The sequence below is a fragment of the Coturnix japonica genome, chromosome 15, assembly GCF_054131305.1.
Source record: "Coturnix japonica strain WE chromosome 15, WE-NBRP24, whole genome shotgun sequence".
NCBI classification, from domain to species: domain Eukaryota; kingdom Metazoa; phylum Chordata; class Aves; order Galliformes; family Phasianidae; genus Coturnix; species Coturnix japonica.
The window spans coordinates 16,500,249-16,526,629 of NC_140677.1; the positions used below are offsets into that span (position 1 = coordinate 16,500,249).

At 43.5% G+C, this 26,381-nt stretch overlaps 1 protein-coding gene across 6 annotated transcripts in view; it reads right to left on the reverse strand.

Moving 5' to 3' along the window:
- Positions 1-26,381, reverse strand: part of DOCK3 (dedicator of cytokinesis 3) — a 129,233-nt gene that overhangs the window by 101,869 nt on the left and 983 nt on the right. For all 6 annotated transcript variants that reach the window (XM_015874527.3, XM_085516587.1, XM_015874526.3 and 3 more), the window contains exons 2-5: positions 13,894-13,977; positions 7,953-7,993; positions 6,155-6,210; positions 5,178-5,274 (exon numbers count right to left, since the gene is read on the reverse strand). In XM_015874527.3, coding sequence (XP_015730013.1) covers positions 5,178-5,274; positions 6,155-6,210; positions 7,953-7,993; positions 13,894-13,977 — 278 coding nt within the window. The remainder of the gene's footprint in view (positions 1-5,177; positions 5,275-6,154; positions 6,211-7,952; positions 7,994-13,893; positions 13,978-26,381) is intronic.

Consider the following 26,381-nt stretch of genomic DNA (forward strand, 5'->3'; position numbering starts at 1 on the left):
TTCCAAAACCAACATTTTTAAGCAGCATAAACCTCTACAATTTGAGGTACAAAGTGTCCAAGATACCGAGCAGTGACACTAAACACTCCATGCCACTTCAGCTTCCCCTTCCATGACCGAACACACTAACTTATAAAGACATCCACCTTACGCACACAGCACTGAAGTTTTCATCATGCTCCAAATCACTCTGCACATACCTTTCACAACTCAATCAAGAAAACATTCGAGTATTTTCCAGCAATCAAATGGCAAATCAGCTAAAAGCCTCTGATTGGATTGCTAAGCAATCAGATGATTTCTAAGTGCATTCTATGAGAAACTAAAAAAGGACATGCAACCCAAAGTGGAAATAATTACTCCTTGCTTCTTTCATGTTCAGCACTTATAAGACCACCAGCTGTCACTTAAACTCATAGCCAAGTTCCTGGGCACTCCATGAAGATCCATCCTTCACTGCAACCATGAAAAATAATAGAACAGTTGCATGATGCCATTGAATAATAGAACACAGGACTAGGGATGACTTTGAGTTTTCTGTTAGCATCAACCTGGGCCAGGCAAGTTCCCATGATTCTTCCCAATTATCCTTTTCACAACACTTGAACAGTCATGCTAAAGGAGTTTCCTGTCAGCAGGCAACCTCAAAACTGGCTCAGAAAGAGGAAAGGTGACCACATATTGTACCTTTCCAGGACTTTAGCTGCAAAGAACGGTGTGTGTGAAGTATCACCAGCACTGCATTTCCACCCTGAACCTTCACAGGAGATGCTGTAAGGTAGCATTCAGACACTGCCTTCCAACACCCAGACCAGCTCCATCCACACCATGTCCTTTTGCCCTCCTTTACACTGGATAGGTGCTTCAGAAGCTATAAAAGGAGCCACCAGGAATTGTGTTTCAAATTCAGCTGGCAAAGAATTCCACCTATTCCCAGTGGATCACATCTTATTCCACACCCTTCCCCCCGCTCTCTTTTTGCAGACAAGTTGCAAATTACATTTATTGATCTGACCAAGTTCTAAATTGGGCAGTTACGTTTGGTCTCTCTGCAGTAATCTGCTATTTCAACAGAAAGAATCCCCACTTCACATCTTAAAACTCTGAGGAATTTTTTTTCACTGCTAAAATAGCTACTGTGCTCCACCTGTGAGTTGCAGTGATCTCTTAAGCTGACTTAAGAACTCACAAGAGTCTTGTTTGACCTAATTAACTAAAGCTGACGAAGAACTTGCAGATCCTTTATTTAGAAGTAGTACAAAATAACAGATCTTATCAACACCTACAGGGTAAGAGAAAGTTATCCACCTTATTGGTATTTTTCTCCACATGGAAGTCATATAATGGTCTGGGCAACCGCCTGACGGCTACACACATCCATGGCACAACAAATTCAAGTGCACATCTCTATCCAGCTCTGAGCCTTCAGAAGTCTCCCCTGAGGACTTTGTTTTGTTTCCTTTTTCTGCCCTATCCTGTCTCTGTGGAGTACTCACAAGATTAAGCTCAGCTTCCCATAGTAGTACAAATAATAGCTGTTTTTACTTCCTCTCCCCATACACAAGAAGCATAGTATCAGAGAAGGGAATCACTGGCAGCTTCTCCTTATATGCCTTTCTAATACAAAAAGGGACAAGCAGAACCTTCTCTTAAATTTCTTAGACTTCCCAGAGAAGGAAAGAAGTTATGTTGACCAAATTAACCTTAAAGAACAACACAGAGTATATGAGCCAGCCTAAAGAGTAACACAAGATAAAAACAGTGTCATATACTTTAGTGACAATAAACATACATGCATATGCTCACATGCACATTTGAGCAGTCACTGTTATCAGAAATTCTACCCATATTATAAGCAACACAGTAAACAGAGTTCACACAGCATGGAGTTAAAACATTTAGTTCCTGTTAACTCCTTCCCAGAAATTGCACCTATCAGCACTGGAAGCAGGAAAATCCAGAGTCAGTAGGTCATGCAGGATAGTGACCTTAAGGACAGAAGGTTGTTGCTAACACCTGCTGATGCTGTGCTCATCTGCAAAGCCTGCAGACAGGCAGACCAGAAGGAAAACCTTATTTGCCAGTACCAGGACACTACATCTCCACACAGATTACTTATTCAAATAGGAGTCAGAAATGCCTTTTTCCCCCTATATCTTGAAACTAAAAAAGCACTTACTCTTTTTTGAAATACTAAATATTTACTATCTATTACAGATTACTCCAAGTACTGTTAGATTGGCATACAGGGTTTTTTTTAACCAGATTACCACCACTGTTACTAAAGACCTTGAACAAATTTTCTCCTGGCTTTCATAGCAGTATTATTTGTATCTCTATGCCTTTCCAGATGGAGAGAAACCTCCTGTGTTTTCCAAAATCATATTGCTTTCTTAGCACTTACAGAGAGATGTTCTGGATTATGATACTACAAAGCCCAGAGAACACCACCATACATCATCTTGTTTCAAATTCTTTTTAAGCACAACCTTCCCGTAAGAACTCTTTGCACATAAATGCCTTTTTCTCTACAGTCTCAGCTTCTAGTTTTAGTAACACTATTATTTAGCTTTCACACTGACAGCAGAAACTGTAAGGCTATCACAACATGGCGTGGTACCCAGGCCCATCTTTTTCCAATACATATTTTACAGTCTACAAACCAGAAGTGTTGCTCATCTCCTAACTGAAAGCTATTTGAGCTTCCCCTGTGTTTCCTCCTGGTAAGAGAACGGACTCTGTGGTCAGAGAGAAGTGAGGAAGGCTTTATATGACTTCATTTTCTACAATGGTTTCTCAAACCTGAGCTTTGCTTTACCGTCCCCTTCTTCAGCTTTCTCCTCTTCCCCCAGCTCCTTTCAGCTGAGCTCTTCTGTCTTGGGACAGCAGAGCACACCTTTTCAGGCAGTTTCAGTTGCTCCAGGCTTCCTAGACACTGCAATTCCTGAGTCTATTGTTTAACTGAGAGGCAGACAGACACCCCACAATGCACCCCCCCGCCCCCCACCACCCATCTGCAGTGCCAAAGAAGGTTCTTGGAATTAATTGAAACAAACTCATCTTCTGAACCACAATCCAAGCAAGAAATCTGCCAAAACACAAGATAAACAGCTCAGCCTATTCAGAGCTATGAAGAGATGCTCTACATTTTGTCTGGCGGTTGTCTATTATGTAGCAGCACTGCACTGCAGAGATGCCTACTATTGCCATTTATAGGTACTGACCTACTGAAAACATCTCCACTAACAACCAGCGTCTGACTTTCATTACAGTTTAGAACTTTTCTACACAGCTGACAAGGCACAGCAGCATGATGAATAACATCAATTAGATTTCTTAAACGATTCGTATTTCAGTGTGGGATTAATAAACATTTCTGCTGGTGCTGACCCAACACCAAGCAAGTATTTCTCTTTAGTCTCTTAGCACGTTTTATGATGTGACCTGCTTAACTTCTAACCAAACACCACGCCAGCACTGCCACATCCATCTGTGCACCCTCTATAATTCCTCAGGCTTCAGATGGTCAGTTTCTGAAGGGGACACGTTTCTATTACCCCCCTAAGAACAGCAGAGATTGTTCTTTCATGTCAGGAAAGCCACAATGCCCCATCAACATTGCTGAACATAAAAGAAAACATTCCTTTTTACTGTGAAGGCAGTCAAACACCAACAGCTTTGCCCAGAGAAGTGTTGGAGTCTCTGTCACAAAGAGGATCTAAATTTTACTGGACCCTGTTCTGGACAACCTGCTCTGCTGACCCAATGCGAGCAGCCAAGGGATGGCCTGAGGAGGTCCCTTCCAACCTAAATCATTTAGTGATCATTTCTATATTTATTTTGCATACGATTTCAGAGGGGAAAAGCAAAATATTTTTCCCTCCACTCTGAAGCTTTGCCAACTTCTTTTTTGAAGCTGATGCCTGCTTCCCAAATGACACAAAACCAGTAAATCTTTTCCCCTGTTATTTAAGAATACAATAATGTTGTGTGTAATGAGCTACAATAGGAAGCAGTCCCAGAAACAGAACCATTAACGTTTATAGCTAGAGCTTTCTTAATCCCTCTCCTCAATATGTTGCTATAACAATCAAAAAGAAACAGATTAGTAGAATGGAAGTTTAACTCATTTCTAAGTAAAATAATTCTCCTTTCTCAGCTTTAATACTATTGCCATACTACTGCTGCCTTCTTCATAAGACACTGGGTTGAGAGAAACATCTACCTTACAGAAGTATACAACAACAGAGAGGTAAGTATTTGGAGTGGAAAAAGCAAGGAGTGCAAGATGTAACAGTGGTACTATGAAGATTGTATATCGCATGTGCCATCATAGAAGAAGTAGAAGCAATACAAGGAAAGTTGATTTCATAATAGACATGACTGCTTTTTGAAGGGAGTAAGGAATGGGGCTCACTGTCCTAGAGACACACTGGACTCATCTTCTCTGCCTGTCTTTCCCAAGTACGTAACTTCTAACACTTCAGTGTTAAATAAGGTTCAACACAGTATTTCTCTAAACTAAAGAAAGGAGATTCGTGCTTGAACCACCTACAGTTCTTTGTCCTAATTCAATAGTTACAGTCTATAATTACTAAGAAAAAAGAAGTAAATAAATAAAAAGGAAAACAATATTTTCAAATATGCAGCTTTCTTATTTGCTGTTCCATAGGATTTGGCCATTAAAAAAACATATAATAGGATTATAATGAAAGCAGAGCTAGGTGACATTGTATGTCAGCAAGTGAAAATTATATAAAATAGATGAGTAAACGTGAGTGTTTATTTTTAATACTGGAATAATATGGAAATGCTTCTGTTTGAGTTTCTCCTCTATTAAACCCCAGTCACCAAAACAAATACAGACTGCACTGAGTAATTCTTTGAGGAGACTCTCAGAGACCTCCCATTTTGGTGTTACTAAACACATTTCTTATTTACTTAAGAACACAATTTAAATAAGGAAGGTTTCAGATCTGAAGACAGGATTTCAAATCTGCTGAAGTTTCCAGAGTAGCCCACGTGGACCCCACATTACCAGTGCTTCTAGAGTCAGCCACCAGACAAAAACAAAATCTAAACAGTTGTTTTCTTTCTAATGGACTGGGAAGCATGCAACACCTCGCTTGTTCAGTGTATCTGAAAATGCTGTGCAATGACAAGAGTACTGCTCTTACCACATACAGCTGCTTCCAGAGCACAGCCCATTCCTGTAGTGTTGCTGTGACCTCAGTCACAACAGAGTCTTCAAGTGGAACAACTGTTTCATATTGCCTAGACAAGAAGAGGACAAAAAAAAAAGTTAGGAAGCATCAGTACTACCACCCTTAAAAAGTTTACTCAGCCCATTGAGAATAATGATACAATGCAAGACTATCAGAAGTCACACCTTTTTCTGCAGGCACTTCACTAAATGCCATATTTTAGTTTAATCTTCCCCATTTAACCTTCCACCTTAGGTGAAGGTCTGAAATGCTGCACTTCTAATTCTCCCCTAATGTATTAAATGTAGATAAGAGCAGCTCTGAGCACACAGGAGCATCAGTCAACCTAACAGGAAACTGCACTAAGAATTCTGACATCATATCACCACCAGCACTGCTATTCACATTAACTAAATTAACCCTATGCCTAATCAGCCTTCCTGCTGCAGGGAAGGTAAAAGATAATTCAGCAGAGCAGCAGAGCACACTTTAGTCATTCTCTGGGGTGAGGTATGGGGGTTGGATGTTTTTGAAAAGTTCCAAAGTAACACAGTTACCCTGTCAGCTATATATGGATGGAAATCTGTTCAGAAATGAGATCTGCTGCCTACGTGCCAGTGCCTCCCTAACAAACAGAACGAAATACTGAATTCTGCCAGTGAGGAGCAACAAGGAATTAAAAATATAAATAGAATTCTTTAAAATAGGTGTGTATCAGGCAACACCTCTGAAATCCTGATTTATGAAAAGCAAACAGGAGTAAATAGCAGAACTGCTTCCTGCTATGTTAAAAACAACAAGAAAAATCAGGGAATTTATAACAGAGCTCAATTTCAGAACATAATAAACAAACTACAATGAAGAAAAAGCACTATGAATTTAATCACTATTTCTTAGATTCCCCTCTAAAAGAGAAACCACAGTTTCTTGAAGGAAGGAAAAGCACTCACCCTCTGTTACTGACAATTGCCTTTTTCAAGTGAATATAATTTGCTGGAAAAATCCCCTGCAAGAGAGAAAAGCCTGTAAGTTAGAAAGGCAACACTTGCAGTTTTTAGTGCTAATATATTTATACCATTTATTTATGTATGTATATAATTGCCCATATACCGTATTAACACCCTCCCCTCAGACTCTGCCACAGACTCAAGTCAGCCTTCAAACTGGCCAAGTAGTTTTCATCCCACAAAGCTCCCCAAAGCATTCAGAAACACTGTTCTATGTGAAATGCCCTCTGGTATAAAAACAGTGGGTAAGCAACTGTGCCCAAAAGAGAAGTCCCATGCTAAGCCTACACACTGTTGCCTGGGAATGGACAAGATCAAAATAAGGGATCTACATTTAGCAAATTTTCTTCGTGCTGCAAAGAGCATGTGAGCCCAATAACGTGCTAACAGGTGATGAGCAAGCAGGCATGAGGTGTGAGGAGTAGAAAGAGCTGTGAGAAATGAGCAGCTTGCAGTTAGCAGAAAGGAATGAGGAACAGCAGTAACAACCAGGGACACTGACTGCAGAGATGTAAGCTAGCCAGCACCATGCCTGTTGTGCAGCTCATAGCAGACATCAGCACCACTCCAGGCCTCTTCTACAGCATGCTACATTATCTTAAGTGACAAGGGCCTAGGCTTAAAAAAATTAAGTACCAAAACAAAACACCCACCATCCAATTTACATCTTGCCCCTATCCCAGTCTTTCACTGAGCAAACAAGGATTCGAATATCTGCATACCCTGGGCTATCATCCTTCTAGCAAAGGACTGCCCCAACCCACCCAGCACAGCATGATGAGGGTTCTGAAAGGAATATTAAGCAAATTGTATTCAAAATGTTAAGGAAAAATCCTCCCTTTTGATGGGTGAGATGGATACTGCGATAGAACACAGAGAGAAACAAATAGTAATGGCTTCATGAGGAAAATAAGTAAATGCTTTCAGCCCTACAGAAATCCTGGGGAAAAAAAAGCTACTTCAGTTTCTTGTTTGGTTCCCCTCCAATCCATGCTTTGTACTTCTGTGATCCTGTGCTGTTACCTAAGAAACCAAGGAAGTCTTGAAGGGCTCTCCGACCAAAACTGAGCATGTACTCGAGAGAAGAAGTGGCAGTGCACATAAAACAAGCATGGGCTGTTGCATGAAGAGGACTGCAATCGTGCAAACAATTCCAGTAACAACAGGAGAAAAAAAAAGTAGTCCAGAACATGAAGAATCTGATGCTCTTTTCTTTTTAAATGTGAGCTGTGTTTATACCAGAAGACAACAAAGGAAAAAACCATACATGTGTCCCAATACATACATCTACATAAACACACGTGCACTCATCAGGACAGTCACAGAAATTCAAGAAACAAAATGGGTGTAACTGGAAAATAACCAAATAGTAACGATCTGAAACAAAGCACCCTTCTTCATCAGACACTTTTCCATTGTTGTCTTAAGATAATAACGCAAGTTATTGAACATGCTCCATTAAGCAGCATAAGATCAGCCTCCCTCTATGGCTTTCTAGGAGGAGCCATGTGGAGAAGGTCCGACTGGACGAGACTGACAAGTATTAGGAAGATTTAATGGTACACAGCAGGAAGATTTCTGATTTACGGGGGTGACATATATTGTTCACTATATTTGGGAAATAAATCTAATCTCATCACATGAAGAAGTGAAAGGTAAGCACAACCTTGGGCAGGATAACAGTTAACAGGGCTGCAAACAGCAAAGCAGAGACAATCTACCAGTAAATCGAAGGACTTACCTTTACATTGGGCTTCTTAATGGAAACACCTCTGTACCACCCTGAAACCAGAGAAAACACATTACATTACATTCCGGCATTGCTTGTGTTACAGAGAAGCAAGCTGACCAGAAACAATGCAATCGCTGAGATCATCTCAAAAACCACCATCAAACCCCAGGTCAGGCTTTAAGATACTTTTTTGTTTGGCTCTGCAACAAAATGACAAGTAATTACGGACCTGGAACACTCCTCTTTCTTCCATCAGGAATAAAAGCAGCTTAGTACACTTGGTCACTTCACTAACAATCGTAAGCTGCTGTTAAAAGATGTGCTCAGTGCACAAACTGCAATCACTTTTCCCATGTGCTGGTACAGGAGTGTCCTCCTAGTATTTACCATAATGAAAAACCCAGGCTCCAAAAACCTGCTTTTTTACAGACAGGAAAAGCCATTACCATACATTTCTAACATTGTTTAAACAAATATAAATCCTTTGGATGTGTCTGGTCTTCTGCATGCCTTGAGAAAAGACTTCAGGATCTCATTTCACAAATCCAATTACGGTTCTTGCATCTCCCATCAGATAACAGCCCCAGACAGGACAATATATCAGGAGTAAGAGCCAAAGCTACCAGTCAAACAGAAGAACCCAATTACTTCCATTTCACACAGGTGGAATTAATGTCACTGCAACACAGCGATTCATCTGGAAAAAAAAATTCAAAAGCTCTAGAAACACCATCCAGTTAACCATGAAATGTGAGGGCAGAGGACATTAGCATGTAAGACGTGAGTCAGAGGATGTAGGTTTTGTACAGAGAGAGGCCATGCTTCATGGACAGACACGCTGCCTCCCCATTTCCTTTCTCAGCAGCTTAGAACAGACTCAATCTGTGTGACCCAGTGGACAGCCCAGGTCACTCCAACTGGTTTTGAATAAATGAAGCCCTTTGCAGGGTGTGGGGCTTGGAAGGAGGGAACACCACTCACAGCAAGCAGCCTGCACGGTGCTATGCTCCAGACTGGTGGCTAAAACTGTGCTGGGAACAGAGCAGCACTTGCACAGCATGGGTGCTTTCTCTCTTCTTCACTCAGTCACCCCAGCAAAGTGTTGGTGCAGGAATTCCCCAGTTTCTTAACCAAACTGATTGTAAACACCTTTTAGCTCTCGGAATGCACAAAGCTGAACTCAAGTGCTGCAGAAGAAAACAGAATGAATTGTATACCCACAACAATGTGCTCTGGACAAGTTGCTGTATCTTAACGCCCTGTTCCACATTTGCTTATCCACATATACATATCTTCCTCTTACAACAACGCATCCATATTGAAATTCACAGCATAGGAATCTTAGAAACCTGCATATTCATACAAAGGGACTGAAAAAGTTTGTACAGAGCTGTGTCCTACTCAGGAGTCACAGCAATAGTGCTGTTCTAATTCAAAGGACTCTGGGGCAGATGTGCTCAACTCAATGTTATCAGCTTAGCGATAAGAAGAGCTACCAATGGTTTGTGATCCTTCCTTGACAATGGATTGAACAAAACAATATTCATTCTAGAAGTTGCCTCATAACCCTTTTCAGATCTCCAGTTAAACAGCCATAAGTCTGTGGAATGGAAAACAAGGCTTTTAACATTCACCAGCCTGAAACAAGCGTGTTTGCCTAAAGTGATCAGAACACTCTGCAAACTTAACAAACTAACTCCACACCCAGCATATAAAGCCTGGACACCACACAAGTGCCCAACACAGCTGCTCTCACCCCACACCCGCTGATGGAAATCTGTGCTGTATGTTGCTGCAGAATTACCCTGATTTATTTGTGCTACCGAAAGAAAAAGCAACACACAATATAAGCCAGTGTTGGTGCTGCAGGTTAAGCCCATGCTCAGGTCCTGCCACAGCCTCATGCTCTCCAACTGGCAGCAGCCCAGCATCAGAGAAATGAGCCATCTGATCAGATGCAGCAATGAGTGACAAAGACAAAATGGTTTCTGCATCATAAGCTCTGTTGGGTCTCAATGCTGATAAAAACATCACGGTTTGCTATTGGATCACACGCCACAATGCATTTCATAATGCTGCCTGAGAACATGGCACAGCTAACATGCAGCCTCAGCAGCAGGCCATCCCACAGAGCCTTCCTCACCATCCTCACCATAGCAGCTGGACACAAGCACACGTGCTGCCCAGCTGGTGTCAGTGCAGTGGTACCAGCTGGCACTCAAGGCAGGGTCTCCACATGCCACATGATGTTTGAAGAAATGAAACTCTGAATCCCCACAGGGACCATATCATCATGTTACGCACTGTATAAACATGACCAACATGGCAGAATGCAAAACAATTCACAAATGACCAGTGATGCTTCTGTTAGTTAATTCCCAGCTATGGTTAAAGTATATTACCATGTAAAGTCCCACTACAAATTCGGTAAGCATATCTTGCATTATTAAGCTCTGCCAGATCTCTGTATGTTTTTGGCCAAAAGCTGTACTTCATGATTCCAGATCATAAGCATCCAATGAAAACAAACCACAATTTAATTTGCAGGGCTGACAGGCTGCTGGGATTTATCTCCTTGTTCAAGTTAGGAAGCAGACTTCTATTCTACTAATTGCACAGCTTCAAAAAGATTGATAAGTACTGGATGGCGCTTTTCATCTGATCTTGTTCATTTCTGTCAAGGAAAAAAGATGCTTTGTGAAACCACTAAAAACATCAATTTTAGGATAAAATGCTGGAAGCTTTTAGCTGAAGTTTTCCAACAGAGATGCCATGATGTTGGGAAAACCACCTTCAAACTTAAACAGGGAAAAATCAAGGTCTCACACTGCAATTGCTACAGTTAAAACATGCAAATGTGCCCATGGAATTGAACAGATGCCCCAGCTGTTAAGGGGAAAATACCAACAAAGGGAAACTATGAAGGAAAGTCAGACCAAGATAAGACCCATCTACTCCCTTTACATAAAGCTCATCAGTGGTTCTGAGCATTCTTCAAAGGGAGACCTGGCTTTAAGCTTGCAGAAATCACACACAAAAGCAATCATGCTAAAAGCCAGCTGGTCTCCAAGGACAGCTTGGGCTGAGGAGCTACACTTCCCATGGGCAAGTTTCCTTCACTATATTCGTAACTGCAAGCAAAGCAAACCGCTGGAGCAATTGTTCTTCTTTGAGAAACGACTGGATGTAGTGGGAGGCAGGAAGGGATTTCCAAGAAAAACAAAGAACTTTCCGAGGAGAACTAATGTGAAAACACAGGTCCACGTTCTGAAAAATATTTAGAAAGTGAGATGCAAATCCAGAGGCTCCTTTAGTTACAGTGTGCTGCTCCATTACTTAAGAGCTGCAGGAATTTTTCCAAGTCATCAATGCCAATGTGACTCTTCTTGAAAAGGCAGAATCATCTCTTTAATAACTGACGTATAATTCTGTATTTAATAAAAAAAGAAATGTTTCACCAAGCACAACTTTGAGCTATGAAGGCACAATATCAGACACAGCACTGTGACTTTCTGCAGCTACTTATCAGCTAAACTAGAACCCCCAGCATCACCTCACACCCTTTCTCTTAAACCCCTAATTAAGAACTTACTGCAAAAATAAACTGATTTCTTTACAACACCTGCATAAAAATGCTCTGTTATGACACAGGAACTATTGTCTTGAATATCATTCAATGATTACACTTAACAAGCAGAGTCTGAAATTCCAATCCCCTTGATAGCCAACACTGTGACGGCTGTACAGCTGGTAACTAGCATTTGATCTGTGCTTAGCTTTTATTCCATTAAGCAATTATAATTAAATTATGCATATTGTAGATCTTACAGATCTATCAGATTACAAATTTAATACATGCAGGTATCTTAGCTACTTATTCTGAACTTTAGATAAATAATCTTTCCAGTCTTGTGAATAACACCCTCAGACCTGGAGGCCAGCTATCTTTTGCATACACTGGCCAATCAATAATTGCTTCTACAAGTCACTGCTGGATACCAAAGGAGCTAAGTACATTACATGTATGGCTAATGAAGACTGCTACTAACACAGAAATTAAACCATGAAGGTTTTAAGAAGCTGCATGACTACAATTAAAAAAGAGGAGTTGCTCGTGTGTTATCAGTTAATATTCATTATTGTTAGTGCTATTAGCCTTAGAGCTCCACTGCACAATACATGTATAAACATATACATAAACGTGTGTGTGCATGCAAGCACACTGGTTCCTTTACCCTGCAAAAACAAACAAGCTCAGCTGCAGAGCTACACAGGACAGGATAGTGTGCTTAAAAAACAACCAGCCCATGTGCACTAAAGCCTCCATCCACAGAGAAGAACCCCATAGCAGAGGGCCTTCCTTCCTCAATGATCTGAAGACTGACACAAACTGCCTTTGAGGAACTGTCCTCAAAACTACGGGCAAAAAAAAAGCACAGAGCCCAATTACTGTAACACTGTAGAGAGACGGGCTGGATTATCCTTTTGCTTTCCCACAAGCAAGCTGCTCCTTTGGATACTGTGCCTTTTTCTCCTCAATTTTGGAAGTTTCCCAGATTACTGGAAATGGTTTGAAAATACCATGCTTGCCTCCAACAATATCACTGTTTTCCCCTAGAGTTAGATTATTCTTTTCAAGTACTTATTCCTGAGCTTGCAGCATTCACAAGACCTGGCAAAGCGACCACAACCAACACCACTGTCTGAACAAAGCTGAGCCCATCACACCACGTTGCTTTTAAACAAATATTATCAATTTGCATGTGTGATAGCAGATGTATCGTTTACAACACGCTTCTCTGTGGATTAAACATCACCACTGAACTGCAGAACTCTCATTTAAATCTTTATAGGTGAGGAAACCACCACTTTTCTAAAAGAATCACAAGTATTCAGCCACCTTTTCATTGAAGAGTTCAGTCAGCAGCTAAAAAAAACAACCCCCCTGAACGCATGAGGAAAGCCTCAAGAGCAAAAGACAGTTTTAGGCAAGAGAGAAGAAAAAGCAGCCATCTGACAAGCAGCCAGGAGGTTTATATAGGAACTTCAGCACTGCACATGAAACAGGAACGTAAACTGAACAAACACAAAACCAAAACCACAGTTCTATGGAACGAGAATTTGGAATTCAGATTTGTGGATCTGGGGTCTGAATTGTCTTTAAATGCTTTAGGATTAAGGTTCCATTATTCAGTCTCAGACTACAGAGAAACATCCTCACACTGTACCTTGTCAGCCTCCCTCTCGATCAACATGTTTTACACCACTTGCTTACTCTGAATGTTAGGATAAAAAGCATTCTCCTTTTAAATGCAACTTCAACCAGAAGTCCCAGGAATACAGCAAGGGATCGGGATGTGCAGTTTACTCACACACAGACATCTACAGCCACAAAAGAACCGTGGTCATAGCTGTAATGCTAACAATGGCATTCTCCTTCAGGAACAAAAAGAACCTGGGACGAAGCATGCACTTCTCTCTAAATCTCTATTTTTCAATTTATTTCCAGTATTGTTCCTAAATTGCACCCCTCTGTTCCACAACTCATGTTTTTTTGTGTGTTCGGGCATTTCCAAGCAATAAACACTGGTACGCTTCATTGAAACACATAACAGCAACATTTAGAAAACATGGCTTAAAAAAAAACCACAGGCTACACTTCATGTGATGAAAATTTCTTGCAAGACCCAATTACAACACAACAATCAGGTCAGGGTTCAAGATTTTCTGGACAGATGGTTAACTTCAAACACACTGACCCCCTATCAGACTGGATTAGTGCCAGAAGCACTCAGCCTTTCCTACAAAAAGTGGGTCAGGCTGGTTCTTTATCCAAGTGCTTTGATTTGATGCATCATTATTCCAGAACAACTTACTAAAATCTGCTGTATTAAAATATTTCCACATTCTCACCCAGCAAACAGGACAACCTCCTGGGCACTGCACTTACCTTCACATTTCTCCAGGATCTGCACGGTCTCACCCAGCTCCAGGACCAAGCCCTGCGGCACAGCTCCTCGGAAGCTGCATATCACTGAAGGGTGGGGAAAAAAAGAGAGAGAGACACATGAGGGTTGAATCTGAGCGTGAATTTTCTTTCTAAGCATAGCACTTCAGCTCATTCCATACACAAAAATAGCTACTACAAAGCTGCCCAGAAAACCTGTCAGCCAACTTCTCCGCATCACATACCTTCATTTCGGCCCTTATCACAGGGTAAGCTCAGCACTGACACAAATGGGGAGCTTTTTATGAGACTTTTGAACCAAGCAAGGCTCAATCGCCTCAATCACCACCTCCAGATTCATACTAGACACAGAAGCTTCCTTGTCTCACTTCTTACTCCACTGCACAATGCATCAGAGCAGACAGTCCCAACTTCAAAGAAAATAATGAAGCGCTGTAATCAATCTCCTTCAAGTTGCACCCATTGCAATTAACATTTGTGCAGCTAATAGACCAGCAAAATCCGATACTAATGTGTACTAAGGTGTTTAATTGGATACCCTAAGGAATACAAAGGAACCTGTACTTTTCAAGAACTACCACACTAAACTTCTGAAACACTGTTCAAGGTAATTTAATTAACCTCCATTTTAAACACAAATTTAAACACTGAGATTTATTCCCCACTCCCCCCAACCCCAGGTCCCACATCTGCCCATTAGCACGTACAAACTCACACGGGCACAGATAGAACTCAGCCACTCTGCCCACAGCACACAGAGCCCTGGCACCTACACACAGCACAGTGCTACGGGTGGGATCCCAAGGGCTGGGACCACAACCTGCAATGAGTACCAGCCTTTCTCAGCGTAAGAGAATGTTCCCCTTTAAATACAAGTGCTCAGCTACAGCTGAGATGTCTCTCTGTGATGGAGCTGCAGTTCATCTCCACCCTGAATGCCTTTTTGTGTCAAGGCCACTGAATCCCTCATGACCGGAGCTGCTTTGTGCAGAACTGCCAGCAGCAAACAGGAAACCAGGCAATGCAGCAAACAGGCCCAGCCTGCAGAACTGGAGAACTCACCTATGAAGAACCCACAACTATAGGTTTCAATCAACGAAAATCACTTGATGCTTATCCCAGCAGCTGCCCAATGGCTCACCAGAAGGCCACCATCAGAGCTGTGGCAGCTTCTCCTTGCCCCTCCAGCAATCCACGTAAGTGACCTTTAAATTCTGATTTTTCTTTTTTTTTCCCTCTTAATAGGGAATAATGACTTCTGTATATTTAGGCCTAGAAGAAATCATTCTAATAGATTTCTTAATTTCTAGAAGGAAACTGTTCATTTATTAGATGTTCTGGCTGCTGACATAAAACAAACCTCCTAAGGGCTGTACTGCATCAATACGACACGAGCTCTGCACAGTTCAGGCCCTGCACTCAGCAGACACTCAGAGCCCTTTTCTTATGCCCACCTGACTCAGAAGGAAAAGTAAAATGCAGAGAACAGAAGTGAGCCCCGTCCATCCGCTGTGGGTACAATCTGGATGTCTGGTCACCATTAGAACTGAAACTCTCAAATAAAACATTTTCCACCTCACATTCCTCATTGTCCATAGAGCAGAATGCAAAACAGCTCCTTCATTGATAAACCCGTGGGCTACGCAGATCTGCTGCACTGGACAATTTCAATCACCCATAAGGTACAAAAACAGCCAGATAGATACTGCAGAGTAATAGATGCCAAATCTCAAGAGATTTTGCAGCCACACTAACCTAACTGCAAGCCAACCCAAGTAAGCTGACCAAATACACCAAGCTGAATCTTGTACAACTGTTCATGACAACCCACTGTTTATCATCCCTGAAACAAATAAAGAACTGCAAAAAAAGCTGCTGACTGTGACAGAATCCCAGAACCCTGTGGCTGCTCTGCAGTCTGATATATGACTCCAAAGGTTACTGCCAAAGTTACAGATGTTACCTTTTTAATCACTAAAAACATATTAATGCAACACAATCGTATTTACAAAGTCACTTCTAGGCATGCAATTCTTCTCCGCGGTGTTACTTGAAAGGAATGAACACAAATATGGGTGGGAAATACAGCATAACTGAGACCTTCAAAGGTCTTCCAGTCAATACAACCTACCAGGATTTTAGAAAAAGGAGCTGTTCTGAAACATCTGAAGCTCTTGAAGAACCTGAGCTTGGCTATGATAAAGGGGGAAGGCCTTTGTATGGATCAGAAACTAGGAAAGAGAGAAAGCTGATTTATTTCTGAGACTGACTAGGAAGCTCTGAAGGGCTCCAAGTTGAAGCCTGTTCTTAATAAAATATTTCTTGGTGATCCAGGGAAGCTGGGAAGTAGCCAAGTGACTAAGTTTTGTGCTACGGGGGGTGACGCAGCGCTGCAGAAGGACCGAGCAGGAGCACACAGTGCAGACAGATGCCACTCAGTCCATGGGGCTGAACAATCCCAACCTCACACCTAACCCACAATCTCTGGCCTTGCTCCCACCACTCTGAGCAGAAGCCCAGGACTGATAGTAACAAATCCTGGCATCCGCTCAGGCACCTCCAGACCCTCCCTGCATGGCACAGCAGAATGCTCTTGGGAAAATAGGCAAGACAATTATATACAGTGCTGTGTAAGATTCACAGCAAACCACCATCTGCCAGTTCTCCTCTTTACCAAAAACATGTCCTTTACCAAAAAGGACAGAACACCATGTGGAAAGGTAGAAAGAAGTGAGACAAGTTGCTGCAAACATGGCACAAGAGCTTTTACACGATGAATTATTGGCATGTTGTGCTGTGCTCCTCCACTGGAAACACGTGCTACAGGTCACTACCAAGAAGAGACCAAGAGCTGAATGTTTGGCTGGGCTGACAGGATCCCTCCCACACTGTCCTTAAGGAATCCCAAATCAAGCTTCTGTTGTCCCCTGTTATTGACTTGTGACCTTACCTGAACACTATTAAGGCAAAAATAGGATACAGTTCACTGGCAGAGAAACATTAGATTTCATGTCTCATTATTACCCCCTGCTGCCCAGCCAGACAACAGAGCTGCTTTCACTTCCACAGTGGCACAGTGGATAATATATCTTGCTTTCTGAAATTGCTTCTTATCCAATTTCTATGTCCCAGCTTCCCCACCCAGGCTCACCTGGGCCTCAGTGCTTACACTGATCATTTTTCTTCTCAAACGGATTGCGTCAACTGCACGATAAACTTAGTGAGAGAACTGTGTCACATTTTCATGTGAGCAGTGAGAGAAGCTAAAAGGAAAGGAGGAAAATGCCCCAGCACTGTGCAGTACAGCACAGCCACACGTGGGCTCCAGCAGAATCCAGCTGTGTCCATAAGCAGAACTACTCTGTGGCACCATGTATTGGTATAGATATGCACCCTGAGCCCATCCTTTCTGATTCTTCTGCAGCCTATTTCCTCACATCACACTAAAGCCTACAAAAATAGTTGGATGTTGCATAATGAACCATTTACAAGACAAAATACAGCTCAGCCCACAGTAAGTCATTTGTTTGCTCTCAGAAGGGAACAGGGCCCTCTCCCTCCACACATTCCCAAACGTAACAGTGAAAAGCAGAAGTATTTATTTAAATGAGGGCTGAGAAACAAAACTGGTTCAAGAGGTTTCCATGCTTCCATTGCTCCCTTTGCCTTCTCCAGACCTCAGTTACATTCTTCTCATCATTAAGTTGGGCTTTATCATCTTTTGCCTTTGCTTTATTTCTCATGTGTTCTCTTCCACAGTGGAAATCACTGCTGCTCAAACATACCCACTACATGTTACATACAACATTTGACACTACCAGCAGTGACCACATCTACTTTTTGCTCATATGATTCCTGATACTGCCACTAGGACTGACTGTTCCTGAAGAAAATCATGTCATTATTCCAAATGACTGTGGATTACAGTGAGGACATATCTTTTCCCTAAACAGCATTTCCAGTATGAATACATGTACTGGAAGCACCTACTGTCAAACAGCATAAGCTAGTTTTAACAGATGAATAAGATGAACTCAATCTTCCCCCATGCAGCACCTACATGACAATTCATTCCCCACGTAAACTAGGGAAGAGCAGTAAACCCAATACCTTCCCCTTAACAGAGGCTGGAGCAAGAAAGTGAGGTAAAGGCATGAGAACTAAGATGCAGCTTTGCTGAACATAAGCAATGTTGGGATTGGGACTCCCTAAGGTAGTTCTCACCAGCATTAGAACTTACATATGTATAAAATAGCACATTTCCAGACCTGTTCCAGCCAGATGTTTTCCCACAACTTTAACACCCACATCACCCCAGGACTGCACAATTTACTCGTGCAGCACATAGAAAACACTCCTATTTGTTCAGGTCCAGCATTAGCAGTGCCCTCTGCCTTGTATTCAAAGAGCAAATGATCCATTTCAGTTCTTCCTGTCCACATGATTCATAATTCTAGAATGCTCTCAGTTTGTGACATTTTAGGGGTCTCTTCTATTCAATTTATTTTCCAGTTATTTGAGTCTTCGTGCTTTCATACTGTAGACAGGGAAAGGTCTCAGTCATATCAGCAATATAAGGAAGCATTCACCTAATGGCCAGCATCCAGCTTCACCTGCCTGTGAGGCACCTGTGCTATAAAACCCCCTGCAGGGGGAAAGGACCCCTACTGCCCAAAGCCATCACTGTGAGCCCCACAGAACTGCAGCCCTTCTGCCTACAAAGAGGAGCAGCTCCTGCAAACAGAACATGGTAGGCCTGACCGTTTAAAAGGCCAAAGAACAGATTATGAAGGAAAAAGACCTTCAGATTCTTATCAGAAATTAAAGGTCATTATGATTGAATGTTTTGAGGAACAGCTTGATGAAGCCTGGCAGCTCCAGAGTTTGCCTTGTCAGACCTGGATGATAATTTGACAAGGGAACAGAACCACAGGGAAATTTAGATGAAAATGTTCTCATTTATTCTACAAATACCTGGAAGAATATTTGCACCCTCACAGCACACCTTCCTAGTATCTGCACGACCAATTATTTGTCATAAATTAATTTGAGTCAGCCAGAGCTATGTGCAAGATCAGGCCACATTCTGCAGGTATGTTTACATAGAAAACTAGAAGCAAACGCCTCCAGAACGCTCTGCTGGTGAAGTAAGGACAACACCAAGAGGTTCGGTACGAGGGGAAGGATGAGCCCAGGTACAGCCCTAAGAACCGGCTACCCAGGTATGTTCAGGGTGTGCAGGGGGATCCCTCAGTGTGCTGGCACACACAGCACAGAACAGGGCTCTAATCCGATTGGATCAGGCAGGCACTAATGTAATACACACACGCCAAAAAAAGATTATCAAAAGCTGATTAAAAGCCATCCAAACGTTACAATAGGAGAGAAAGGATTAAACAAAAAACTCGCCTTAGAAGAGAGCTAAAGAATTTTTTGACCTTATTAACGGTCTTTATGAACTTCTACAGCAAACCCTGAGGAAGGAAAAATATACTGCAGAATTGAAGGGAATCTGCACGGCACTGAGCGTTACCCAAATTACAGCACAATTAAGTGAAGGTATTTGGGGCCGGCCGGCAGTTGCTAGGCAGCAGTTGCTGCTGCCAGGATGCTGCGTGGTGCACATGGATCCGAGAGCCGCCGGCAGCGCAGCCCTGCAGCAGCACATCCTTGCAGGCACATCCTTGCAGGCAAGGCCTGCTGCCATCGCAGGCATCCGCAGGGCACTGGCGCGGCTGCCTAGCAACGCCGCCTCCTCCTCCTGAGTCATGCTAGGAAAATAGTTGTGTAAAAAAAGAAACAGATGCCTGAGAAGAAAGGTGATCATTCACTAGCAAAGGGAATTATTGCGAGCATCCTTCCCCCCACCCTCCTAGACAAAAATAGAGATTAGGCTCAAAAATCGGGAGCTGTTTAAAATAGTTTTGCACATCCTGGTGACAAGAGGTAGGACTGAAACAAAAAGCCCACAGCAGTGTCCACTTTCTCACCTATATTACAGAGCTGACTTTGAGCTCCCAGCCCTGCAAGCACCAGTGCTGGTCACTCACCCTTCCCATGTGCATCAACTCCCAGCTATCAGCTCCCCCATTCTCTCCTGGGGGAACAGAAGTCCCCTACCCATACACCATTTGCCCTATGTGGAAAGAACACAGCAACCCCTTCTTGTCCCTTTAGTCTCACGCCAGCCTACAAAGAGGAGAACCCCCCGCCCCCCTTATGGTGATTCCCTGCACCATTCTTCACCAACAGTGTGAGCCAGCAAGAGCTCCAGTGTCCTGCTGAACACCAGGAGACACAAGAAACCAGCTGAGTACCATCTGTCCTGGATGACAGAGGTGGCACTACCTCCCCAGACAGCCTGCTCAAGCATCTGGCTGCTGGTGGTGCAAGAATTCATGTACTGGACAGTAAGATAGCACTGCTCCATGCCCTGTCACTGGGCAGCCCTGAGGAACGGCTGTGCTGCCTTCCCCACAGCTCCCCAGAAAGCAGCTAACCACAAACAGGCCCTTCCTGCCCTCCTTGCCCACCCCAGCCCCCATTCCACACCAACTACACCACACAACTCCCAGCCCTGCTGGCTAACTGCTAAGTCCATCACGTGAAGTTACCTTGGTGGTTATGATCTATGTTGATGGAGCAAACAGGGGATGTGAGCACAGGGGGGTGGTGGTGCGTTTCAGCAGTGGTGACAGGGACATGACAGACAAGGCACACTCCGGTAGGTCACACACAGCTGTCACAGCATGGAACCAAGAGCACCTCGATCTGCTCATCCCTGCAAATCTACTGAAGGTGGCGACTGCGCTGAACAATACTGTTCTGTAGCTGAGAATGCGCCCTATCAAGCGGTGTTATTGTGCTCTTTGTGCATCCTCCAGCACTATGGAGAACTGCACGTTGGGGTGCATACAAACAGGCCTGTAAAAAGCCACTTCTGTTTTCAACCCGCACCTGTTCAACCAGCCGTTCCTTCGGGTCTGACGTGTATGTAAGGCTTCATTGACATAAACCGGGTAACTCACTGACTTCTATTTAAATCAAAAAAATTTAGGGGAAAAAAAAATCTAATCATCACTACCAACATTAAAACTGTGCATCAGCTCCCTTACATCATAAAATCTAAAGAAACCTCTGTTTCTCTGTCAGAGTGCTGCTATCAGCTCACACTGACAGCAGAACGACATGACTCTATGCCCAGCAGCAGCTGCCATGGCTTTCCTCAAGGCCCAGGGCTCCAGGGTCCAAAGAAGAGAGCGAAGAAGCACTAAAGCAGGACAAGAGGAATGACCTCCATGTGCTGCTCAGCCCTCAGCTATCAGCCTTCATCGTGCTTTGACTGGAGACTGCTTAAAATAACACAGGTAACAGGGTCTAAGGGGAAGGAACTACAGTAGCAGAGAGCTTAAGGGATGCTTCCAGGATCTCAGAAGAGTTGATTCTGGCTTCCAAACACCTGAAGACAGGTTTGATTGTAACATCACTCACTTGGTTGAGGTTTTTCATCTCTTTGCCTTGAGGTTCAGCATGCAAACAGGTTTTGAAACAGAGTAAGAGTAAACTATTGTGGTATTCAAACTGATTCATAACAAAAGCAATGAGCGCACCTGCCTCTGAACAAGATCTTACTGCAATGCTTCCTTCAGCCTCTCGCACAGTGAAAATTACAACTGAGAAAGCAATACAAACTTTATCAACCTACAAATCACCACCATTTTTATCTGAAGCATGAGAAGTTGCAGCAAAATCTATAACAGCTGAATAACCCTTCAGCCTTTCAATTCCTTCGTCAATGTTCTCACACCCACACCTGAGAAGAGCTCCCATCTCATCTATGAAACACTAAATACGACTCCGACTGCAGTAAGGACTGGAGGTTATTGGGCACTGACAGCTCTTTCCTATCAGAACAATTGCAAACCACCGGCTGACATCCCGATCAGAAACACTGCTGCAGGTCCATCACGTGCTCATAAAGGAGAAGAACCATCCTTCCTCACTCCCAAAGATCCTCTTTCTATGGGCATTTAAACGCCAACAAACACGTTGCTGAGACTATTCCAGAGCACAACCATGCAAAAGAAGCATATCAATTAACTTGTTTTCTGAACAAACACAAATCCTAGCTCCCTACAAACGGGCACTTACCTTTCTATTCCCTTTCACATCTAACCCCAAAACAAAACCAGTGCAGTGCCAGTCTCTATCCAGCCCCGTTCTTGCCCACAAAGCACCTCCCGGTCACTCCATGCTCACACTAATGGCTCTGTACCCTACAGAAAACAAACAAGTTGGACCAGGAAAACTCCTGAGAGAACTTTATCTATTCTTCTCAGTGAGTCAACAGCTGCTTATTTGCACTCGTATTGTAGATCACTAGAAAATTCTTTGTTTCCCATCCCATCAGCAACTTTCATAACGTTTGCAGTAAGATTTTGTCTGAGACTGCCAACTCCCATCACACAACACTGCTCACCACTGGTGGAGAGATGCTGGGTGAGGACAGACAGCCCTACACCTCAGCACTGCCATCCTTAGGAAGTGAGCCTGACTGTGGGCAGGGCAGAGAGCTTCCTTCCCATCCCACCAGCAAACAGTCCTGAAGGTGTTGGCCAAAGGCATCTCACAGTTTAACCACAAGCAAAGTGCTCTGAAAAACATCACAGCATCAAAAGTTAGAACCCATATTGCAACACTCCAATTCCTTACACCAGCATCACCCAACATTCCATACAAAACACACAATAAACTGCTGAAATAAGTGCCCGATTTCTTGCCTTTGCACACGATCCAAAAACCTTCTTTTCAACCTTATTTCTCCCATAGTTAGAAAATCTTGGCTAGCTTCTACCATAGTGTGGGCAGCCAGCATTTAGATGATCTCAAATAGTAAGGGGTCACTTCTTATCCAGCTCTGCAGACCAGTTATTCACATGAGTAGCTACGCTGTCATCTGGTTGCTGTTTCCTACGGTTAATGAGCCAAGACACATTCATCTCTTCCCACCAAACAGCATATCCTGTCCCAGGTGATCTCAGTAACAGAAGTACAGACAGACACTGAACTGAAACTGCGCTGTTTGCCCCATTAAATGAAGCCTCGCTAAGCTTTCCTGTCTACACTGGAATTCTCTGCTCACACGTAGCTCAGGAGCTGTGATTCATCTCTCATTCAGTCAAATAACATTTATGTACTTCCTTTATGACCCCCGACCGATGAATTCACTTGCTCATTCTCAAGGTCACAAAGAAAAACCACGTTCTTCAGGGCAAAATAATGCAACTCAGAACAATTCCAATGCACTGACCACCCAGTTTTGCAGACAAATCAGCATAAGCCCACAGTTACTACCAGCACCTCCCAGAAAACTGTTACTCCGAGGTTTATGAGCACATCCCTCTGGATGGCTTCAGTCCCAAGGCAGATCACTGAAGAATATCCTTAGTCACGTCCCTGCTGCTGCCAGACTGTTAAGCTGCTGGCAGCAAGGTAAGAAGGAGATGAGCTACAATCTACATCCCACTACACAGAACACAGTTGCAGTGATTGATATTGCTTCCCATGTTACCAGCTCACAGAACCATGGAGTGGCTTGGGTTGGAAGAGTCCTCCCAGCCCCATCCCTGCCATGGGCTGGCTGACCCCATTGGACCACACTGCCCTGGGGCTCTCCACCAAACATGGAGTTACTGCCAATTTTGAAGAGGCTTTTTTTCACCTATCTGAAACTTTTCATTTTAAACATGTAATCAACTGCTTCAGTGATGCAGAGAAGCTGCAGCATCCATCACCTGGAAGCACTCCTTCACCTACCCATGGCCTAACACCCGAGGGATGAGAACTGAGCACGACACAGAAGCAAGGCAGACGTTTTCTATGTTGGACAGCCTTGCTTTTCCATACATTACAGAGAACTGCAAGATGTGCAAGCCAACAAATAGCAGGAGAAAGAAAATAAGGATCAGAAAGCAGAAGCTGCAGTACTGAACTGTAACTAGGACATTAAGATGCTCCAGCCTTTCCTAGCAGCAAGGGAGGCTTTTGTTTTGTGCATTTATGCTTAGAGATTGACTTCTTATTCTCACCAGTTGAGTAATGAAAATAAATACACAACAATCACTTTGTTCAAATAAAGCAATCAACAGGTTTTAACCCACTAACTCCCAACAAGGCAGCAGTAGGTGCTGGTCATGCAGGCTGGTTTTCCTGCTTCCCTGTGATTTAGCATCCATACATTCAACGTGGCCAGCCACAAAGTACAGGATCAACTACAAACATCTTTGGGTTTTTTTGAGCATGACCTAAACATGTTACTTGCATGGATAGAGAGCAGCAAAAACTTGCAGCTTCATTAATTAATCAGCTCACCATCATTTGCTAAATTGTAATTAACAGTTATTTACTAGAGGGGTCTCTTTCACCTGCTAAGCTTTTTCTTTTAACTCGTTGTTATTACAGAATATTTGCTTGGGAAGCTTAATGCAACTAATATTTTCTTTAAGAAGCAGACTGCTTTAAAGCCACTACAACACTAGGGGGCTGGAGAGTTCGTTATCTGCAATAACCCACTGGGAGAGCTGAGCAGCAGCATGCACAACGGTGCAGTGCCCACAGGAGAGATGCTGCCAACCCCAGGGCGTGCAATCCCAACGCCAGCTGGGAGCACAGGCACTGCATACAAGCATTTCTACATGGAGCTGAAGGGAAACAGTCACAACAGACTGCAGATAGGAGCAGGGAGGAGCAAGCAAGGAAGAACTTCAGCTGCATCCGTGGAGCTTTTCCATTTCTTTATTTTGAATATCCCAAGCAATTTCTGAGGACCTTTGCTGCAAAACCATGCGAGGAGTTGTGTGCAAGCCGGGCAGTGCTGCACAGAGCTGCAGGCATCCAAGGCTTCTTCAGCTGCAGCTACACAGGCACAGGAACTTTGGAACTGCCAGAAAGCTGCTGATGTTCCATCAATAACTTTAATGAATTCTCACGCAGTAACGAGTTGGCGGAGCTGTGAAGGGTGCCAGCAAGTGTGTGACAAATGTCTTCTAAAACTCTTTGAAAGCCACTGCAGAATACAAAACCCCTCAGTATCGACACATTGAGAGCAGAAACATGGTATCTTCCTCAGAAAAGTCCATGTAAGTGTCACAGTCTCGGGGTTCTTCCATCAGTATTCCACATCATAACACCATGCAGAGCGCTGGGAGTTAAGGACATAACGCTGCAGCTTCATGGACTGTTGATATATTTCATCATTTGTCACCCAGGGGGAGATGAGAAGGCACAAATCAGGAGTTACTTTCAATAAATAGAACCGCATCCAGATTATCTACATCGTGGCGTAGCGTTGCTGTGCCCACAGCACAGAGCAGGCAGCCAGGCCTGCCCAGGCACCGCTGTATTTCACCAGAGAGCTGCGTGTTGTGTTGCACGAGCTGGAAACTCACTTTTCCCCCCCAGCAGGGATGTGACTGCACTGCCTCCATGCAAAGGGACATCAGAGTCGTTTCAGAGCATGTGGGGAAAAGCACACAGGGTTTCTCAGGAGGGACAGTGATAAATACAAACAAATTAACGAAGCCCAAGAGATAAGCATCTCCCAACAACACAACCACACCTCCAGCTCCAGCAGCACAGCTCACCCCACACTGGAGCACTAACACAGCTCCGTGCTCCCCAGCACTGCCCCCACCTGTGGCACCAAACTCCTGACACAAGCAGAGTTTCCCACCCACCCTCAGTGGCCAAGCAGAGCTCAAAGCTCTGAGTCCCAAAGCCAACACTCCAGCATCTCACAGCAAGGAAGAACCACCACAGTAAGGAGGAAAACCAACACGACGTGAAAGAAGAGGAATTGTTTTCAATGCAAACACCTGCAAGTTTAGCAGCAGGACAAGAGGGGCGGCTTTCTACCAGGGCTTTCCATAGGACCAAGTTTCAGATCCTCTGCATCCTCCAAACAAGCACACAAAGCACAACGCAATTGGTTAATTTTACATAATCCTGGTGATTACATACTGCCCTACAGCTTCTCATCCAACACACCACACTCCATTGCTTGCTATGGTTTCTTTCCTAAACAAAAGTCAATCCTTCATTTGTCTGCTTATTACAGAAGCCGTGGGGGATGCCCCGAGCCAAATCCACGCTGCACAGGGTGCTCCCTTAACCTAAAGCATTCCGGTGTGTTCTGCTGCTTGCTGGCACGTTCAGAGTTTGCTTTAAGCATCATCAGCATTGCGACTTCTAACTGTGCATGCCGGCCATCCAAAGCCCACACTAACAGCGCGGGTTGGAGCTCCATAGCGAGGCAGTGGGGATTTTTTTGTACCTGCAGAAGCTGATGACCACAACCCACTGTGGAACTTAAAAACACCTATATAGGCAATTGTTAACTATAACGAGATGTTTAGGAAGCCAACCTGGCATAGGCTGCCTACTTTTATTATTATTAGACCGCGAATAGCTCG